The 7,500-nt window shown below is 45.0% G+C and overlaps 1 protein-coding gene across 1 annotated transcript in view; it reads left to right on the forward strand.

Annotated features, from left to right (window-relative positions):
- The window catches only part of tmprss13a (transmembrane serine protease 13a), a 43,682-nt gene that overhangs the window by 25,068 nt on the left and 11,114 nt on the right, over positions 1 to 7,500 (forward strand). Inside the window, exons 7-10 of the mRNA XM_063205883.1 lie at positions 1 to 2; positions 423 to 598; positions 4,857 to 5,013; positions 6,673 to 6,771. The exon at positions 1 to 2 is cut by the window's left edge and continues 42 nt beyond it. Coding sequence (XP_063061953.1) covers positions 1 to 2; positions 423 to 598; positions 4,857 to 5,013; positions 6,673 to 6,771 — 434 coding nt within the window. The remainder of the gene's footprint in view (positions 3 to 422; positions 599 to 4,856; positions 5,014 to 6,672; positions 6,772 to 7,500) is intronic.

The raw sequence follows: 7,500 nt of genomic DNA on the forward strand, positions 1-7,500 counted from the left end.
GAGTAAGTGTCCATCATCACATGAAATATCATAATCAACTATTATTATAAATGTACTGTATCTACTAACTATTAAATATGTGCTTACTGTTTACATTTCTGTTTGTAATGTAATTGTGTTAATAATTTTTACTGTTTACATTGCTGTTTGTAATGTAATTCATTATTTTTATTTGTCAATGTAAGAGGCACCAATTGGGGGCAGAGTGGTTGGTGCCCCAAGTACTATATACTAGTAAATAGTACTACTTATATCTAGTAAATGTATCTTCATGATGTGTAACTAAATATGTAGTACTGTATATCCACTCATATGCAGTAGCGAGTGTGAGCATACTATATCATGTGTAATAGTACTACAAGTCATGTGCAATAGTAGTGAACGTGACCTTCCTTACTCTCCTCTCCTCTGCTCTTCCCCAGAGTGTGGTCGGCAGCAGTCCACCTCCAGGATCATAGGGGGCAGTATTGCCAAAGTGGGCCAGTGGCCGTGGCAGGTCAGCCTGCACTTCCTGGGCTCCCATGTGTGCGGGGGCACCATCATCTCCCCGGACTTTGTAGTGACAGCAGCACACTGTTTCCCCAGGTCAGTGCTTATAGTGATGGTAGCACACTGTTGTCTTAGGACCACTAAGTGCTTTATTTTTTTCTATTTTTTTCTATTTTTTCCAGCATTTTTTTCAGGAAATGGAAAAACTTTTTTTTTTTGTGTTACACCCTTAAACGTCAACCACCCATTTGTATTTCCCCAGTCTCTGTCTGTATGTCTTTCTATTTTTTTCCAATTTTTTCCAGCATTTTTTTCAGGAATTGGAAAAACTTTTTTTTTTTTGTTGCGTCACACCCTTAAACGTCAACCACCCATTTGTATTTCCCCAGTCTCTGTCTGTATGTCTTTCTATTTTTTTCCAATTTTTTCCAGCATTTTTTTCAGGAATTGGAAAAACTTTTTTTTTTTTGTTGCGTCACACCCTTAAACGTCAACCACCCATTTGTATTTCCCCAGTCTCTGTCTGTATGTCCTGGTCAGCCAATCTCTCCTCACCTTTTCTCTCTGTTCACTCTTGTCTCTGTCTGTATGTCATGGTCAGCCACTCTCATGGTCAGCTGCTCTCTGGATAAGATGTGGTGGGTTGCTTGGGGCTATCTCTCTCTCCCCGCACCTCTTCTTTCTCTCTGTTTATCCCCGTCTCTGTCTGTGCGCCATTTGTTTATTCCCATTTCTGTCTGTCTGTCATGGTCAGTATAAGATGTGGTGGATGCCCATGGCTATCTCTCTCTCCTCACCTTTCCTTTCTCTCTGTTTATTCTTGTCTCTGTCTGTACTTCAAGGTCAGTATAAGATGTGCTTGATGCCCAGGGCTATGTTTCTCTCCTCACCTTTCCTTTCTCTCTGTTTACCCCCCCTGTGTGTCTGTCTGTCGTGGTCGGCCACTGTGTCCACATCTCTCCTCCGCTGCTCTAAGATGTGGTGGGTTGGTTGCCCGGGGCGATGTCTCGGCTCGCTGACCTATATTTTAAGGGAATCTAAGATGTCGAATCTGCTTCATGTTTTGTTCACCACCGTTGTCATGGTGAAGTGAAGGAAGACATACCGTTGCTCTCGACGCTCGAGGCACCGTGCTACTGAGGCCTGGGTCCACAACTAGGCCATATAGACTAACCACTTCTCTCTCATGCACATACAGATTATTTGAAGTTTATTTATTTTTGTATTTATTTATATACAGTATGTGTATATACTGTGTATATGTATATACGTATATTTATTTATTTACTTTCTTACTTACTTACTTACTTACTTACTTAATTACTTACTTACTTACTTACTTACTTACTTACTTGCTTACAAACGCACTTACTTACTTACTTACAAACTTACTTACTTACTTACTTACAAACTTACTTACTTACTTACTTAGCCACGAGGGGCATTCCGACCGGGCAATCGAGAGGGGGCGGCACCATTGTGAAATCACTATAAACATGTTCAAATAGTTATAGACATAATAAAAATAACCAAAAAGGTGTAATTTCCACTCTATTACCACAATTTATTGCAATAATAAATGTGGCGGGGTGTTGGAGGCGGCATCGCGCTGGGCGCATCTCATTGTCAGATCGCCACTGCTTACAGTAAAGTACCACAGCTGCCCAGTAAGAACAAATGTCCTGTCTCTCCACAACTGTCCTATCATAATAAATGCATAAAAAGCCCCCAAAATATATTTTTAAAGAACATGGCTGCCCCTGCTGTAGCTGGAGTGCATCCCACTTGGAACCAAATACGTGATCCAGTTCCGGAATGGCCCAGTTTCAGGGCAGATAGAGTGACCGGTCACCGCTCCTGCATTCTCCTTTTTTGGGGCCAGACGGGCTTATTTTCCCGCTCCCTTGTCTCGCTCGTCTGCCCCACCCCACTGGCCTCGCCTCCGTGGCCTCCTGTTACAATATCCAGCCGTGGATATCCAGTGTGTTACGTGCAGGGTTGGAGTGGGAGACTACAAAAAAAACGGGCTGGGCATTTTAAGCCAAGACCGGTCCGCCAGACACGTAGAGAGACAATGATGCCTGTGACAACATTTATAGTTATCCATTTCAAGCTATTTTGACCAAAAAAAGCCACAACGACTATTTATATTTTTCCGCTGTCAGACTCACAGAGGTCGGCTGGACTGACACCACTGTAAGAGGAGGGCCAGCCCAAAAGCATAAACAGTGCACAAGGCAAATGCCCTGTATGCCTTATGGCCAATCCAGGAGTGTGTTGTGTGTAGCTCCCAACAGTATCTCTCTAAAGAGGTTGCAGTGGTGGATATTATTATGTCTTTGGCCAGGGCAGCCATCTCTGTTGCGTCTGCATGGGCGATCTCAGCTGAAAATGAGAACGTGTATTTTGAGGCAAATTATATCCGAGGAGCCAAGTCAGGGCCAGGTTGGTAAATGATAGCCTACTACTGCCCCCTGACCAAGACCTATCTTATTGATTGTGACTTTTCTCCCTCTTTTTTTTTTTTTTTTTTTTTGCCAAGTGGTCTTTGTATTTTGGGCTATGTCCTCAAGTATGTCTATGTGTTGTAAGGTTGAAGATTCCTTTCAAGTCCTCCTACTTGTCCAGCACTTTGGACAGCTACCTCTGTTGTATTTTAAAGTGCTTTATAAATAAAATTGACTTGACTTGACTTGACTTATGTTAGCTCGAAAGGTTGCACTGTTTTTCAAATAAATCTCAGCAATGGCACTTGTACGATATGCAGATATTTTTTTCCTTTTTTTGTCATGCGTATATTCGGTACCCGAAACAATTCTTTTTGGGATGTGCATGTACTTCATGCTTTTTTTAAACCTGGGAAATGATACATATACCATTGCTATCACATATATGCATCTTGGGTGGGGTCTGTCTGTCCAACTGTCTGCCTGCCTATCTGTCTGTCTGCCTGCCTGTCTGTCTGCCTGCCTATCTGTCTACCTGCCTGACTGCCTGCCTATCTGTCTGCCTGCCTGAATGTCTGTCTGCCTGCCTATCTGTCTACCTGCCTGTCTGTCTGCCTGCCTATCTGTTTGCCTGCCTGCCTATCTGTCTGTCTGCCTGCCTGTCTGTCTGCCTGCCTGCCTGTCTGTCTGTCTGTCTGCCTGCCTGAATGTCTGTCTGCCTGCCTATCTGTCTACCTGTCTGTCTACTTGCCTATCTGTTTGCCTGCCTGAGTGTCCGTCCATCCTTCTGCCTATCGGCCTGTCTGTCTTGTCCAATTGTCTGTCTGTCTGTCTGTCTGTCTACAAAATGGTTTGGAGAAGCTTTATCACTGATATCTCCCATTATCATAACTCATTGCATCATTGCTAAAAAAAAAAAAAACCATGAAGCATTCCATGGTACTTTAATACGCGACTCAGCGTAGTCAGTTCAATATGATTACTGTTAGAGATGCACAGGATCCAAGATCCAGTTCCGGATCCGGCAGGATAGTAGGGTTTTTCACAGGATCAGGATCCAGCAGGATCTTAAGCAGTGGATCCGGTATTCGGCATGTTACCTAAAAATCAGGATCTGGTGCATCTCTAGCCTAGGTTTTTTTTAAGCGGCCAGTGCAGGCAGTGTGGCAGTAAGCCAATGAGTCTAAAAAATAATTTGAGCCAACGTAATAAAAAGGGCCCACGTGTGCGAGTAGGCTATGTGTTTCAACCCTGTCGTAGGATCCGGTATCCGGTTCCGGATCCAGCAGGATCTTAAGCAGTGGATCCGGTATCCGGCAGGATCCTAAAAATCAGGATCCGGTGCATCTCTAGTTACTGTGTAATCTCATAATATCTCCATATGAATTCATGATATCTTGTGAAATTTAAATCATCTCTTGTGATGTCTCCCTCCTCCTCAGCACCAACCCGTCATCCAGAGAGGCGCGTAACTGGCTACTGCATGAGAAAACTTTACTATTATAGTTCTACATCACTATAACAGTGCACAGGGCCTGTAGTAATGTAGCCAGGCCGTGCCCTCCAAGTGACGCAACAGCTTCAGCGTTGCTACTAGTCAGGTCAGGAGTCAATGCAAGTACTTTCTGAGTTCCCACAAATACGGGAACTCCTCACACTTTGCTGGGAAGCAAACGATCATTAGCAAACCAAGGGAGGCCATTTGGGAAATGCTGTTTGGGAAATGTTAATTGTTATGCTCTTGGTCAGACCAAGTCTCGAAGAGATTTGAAAGTCGATGATAATCAGGCTAGTAGTAATGCATTATGACTTGATAATTGCCATGGTAACATCTGATTTATAACTGCCGTGTATAACTGTATGAAATCACCTCTTGTGATGTCTTCCTCCCTCCTCAGCACCAACCCATCGTCCAGAGAGGCGCGTAACTGGCGTGTGTATGGGGGCGTGGTCTCCCAGAGGAACCTGCCCGCCCCCTTCCTGGTCAAGCAGATCCTGCGGCACGAGGCCTACAGCCAGGTCACCAACGACCACGACATCGCACTGCTCAAGCTGGCCACGCCCCTCACCTTCAACTGTGAGTCTAGTGAAGGGGAACCCCCATTGTGTGTGTGTGTGTGTGTGTGTGTGTGTGTGTGTGTGTGTGTGTGTGTGTGTGTGTGTGTGTGTGTGTGTGTGTGTGTGTGTGTGTGTGTGTGTGTGTGTGTGTGTGTGTGTGTCTGACTTCGCACTGCTCAAGCTCTCCACACTGCTCACCTTCAACTGTGAGTCTGGGGTCCCCAAACTAAGGCCCGGGGGCCGGATACGGCCCGCAACCCCCCTTTGACCGGCCCTTCACCTCTCTGCACCTCACCATTTGTGTGTGTGTGTGTGTGTGTGTGTGTGTGTGTGTGTGTGTGTGTGTGTGTGTGTGTGTGTGTGTGTGTGTGTGTGTGTGTGTGTGTGTGTGTGTGTGTGTGTGTGTGTGTGTGTGTGTGTGTTTATTGTGTATTATTCTAGCTGCCATCCAGTCCGCCTGCCCGCCTGCCTGGGATCAGTCCTTAGCGCAGCACTATGGCTCTCTGTAATGTCATAGCAATGTTGTTATGATGTAGTTAAGCATTTTCAGCAAGTGAATAGGGTCGCCGGCGACCCCAGCTGCACTAAGACGCTACAGTGTATCTTATTCTTATCTTATGCTGTAGCCATCCAACCCGCCTCCCTGCCTGGGATCAGTCCTTATCATATCTTATCTTATATTGTCTTATATTATATTGTCTTCTCTTAGCTGCCATCCAGCCCGCCTGTCTCCCTGCCTGGGATCAGTCCTTTATGTATTGTGTGTGTTGTGTATTACTCTAGCTGCCATCCAGCCTGCCTGCCTGCCTGCCTGGGATCAGTCCTTTATGTATTGTGTGTGTTGTGTATTATTCTAGCTGCCATCCAGCCCGCCTGCCTCCCTGCTTATTCTGTATGTCTTGTGTTTATCTTACTCTAGCTGCCATCCAGCCCGCCTGCCTGCTTACTCTGTACTGGGATCCTTAAAGTTTATCTTATTCTTCTGTCCTATTCTAGCTGCCATCCAGCCCGCCTGCCTCCCTGCTTATTCTGTATGTCTTATGTTTATCTTACTCTAGCTGCCATCCAGCCTGCCTGCCTGCTTACTCTGTACTGGGATCCTTAAAGTGTATCTTATTCTTATCTTATGCTGTAGCCATCCAACCCGCCTCCCTGCCTGGGATCAGTCCTTTATGTATTGTGTGTGTTGTGTATTATTCTAGCTGCCATCCAGCCCGCCTGCCTCCCTGCTTGGGATCAGTACTTAACATATCTTATTCTTCTGTCCTATTCTAGCTGCCATCCAGCCCGCCTGCCTCCCTGCCTGGGACCAGTCCTTATCATATCTTATCTTATATTGTCTTATATTATATTGTCTTCTCTTAGCTGCCATCCAGCCCGCCTGCCTGCCTGCCTGGGATCAGTCCTTTATGTATTGTGTGTGTCTTATCTTACTCTAGCTGCCATCCAGCCCGCCTGCCTGCCTGCCTGGGATGAGTCCTTATCATATCTTATGTCTTATTTTATTCCAGCTGCCATCCAGCCCGCCTGCCTGCTTACTCTGTACTGGGATCCTTAAAGTTTATCTTATTCTTCTGTCCTATTCTAGCTGCCATCCAGCCCGCCTGCCTGCCTGCGTGGGACCAGTCCTTATCATATCTTATCTTATATTGTCTTATATTATATTGTCTTCTCTTAGCTGCCATCCAGCCCGCCTGCCTCCCCGCTTGGGATCAGTCCTTCAGCCATGGGGACCGCTGCTGGACCTCTGGCTTCGGGACCACAGAGGAGGGAGCAGGTGAGGAAGACAGCAGACACTTTTCATTTTAGCTTTCGTCACCTGGACCCACCTTAGGTAGTTGGGCCAGGTATTGCAATGACAGTCACTATTTCCAAATGTAATGTAATGTAGTGTAATGTAATGTAATGTAATGTAATGTAGTGTAATGTAATGTAATGTAATGTAATGTAATGTAGTGTAATGTAATGTAATGTAATGTAATGTAGTGTAATGTAGTGTAATGTAATGTAATGTAATGTAAAGTAATATGTGTCTGTCCTGTGTGTACAGCGCGCAGCTCCCCAGACCTGATGGATGTAATGTAATGTAATGTAATGTAATGTAAAGTAATATGTGTCTGTCCTGTGTGTACAGCGCGCAGCTCCCCAGACCTGATGGATGTAATGTAGTGTAATGTAATGTAATGTAATGTAATGTAATATGTGTCTGTCCTGTGTGTACAGCCCGTAGCTCCCCAGACCTGATGGATGTAATGTAATGTAATGTAAAGTAATATGTGTCTGTACTGTGTGTACAGCGCGCAGCTCCCCAGACCTGATGGATGTAGTGTAGTGTAATGTAATGTAATGTAATGTAATGTAATGTAATGTAAAGTAATATGTGTCTGTCCTGTGTGTACAGCGCGCAGCTCCCCAGACCTGATGGATGTAGTGTAGTGTAATGTAGTGTAATGTAATGTAATGTAATGTAATGTAAAGTAATATGTGTCTGTACTGTGTGTACAGC

This window comes from Engraulis encrasicolus, chromosome 8 (genome assembly GCF_034702125.1).
Source record: "Engraulis encrasicolus isolate BLACKSEA-1 chromosome 8, IST_EnEncr_1.0, whole genome shotgun sequence".
In the NCBI taxonomy this organism is placed as follows: Eukaryota; Metazoa; Chordata; class Actinopteri; order Clupeiformes; family Engraulidae; genus Engraulis; species Engraulis encrasicolus.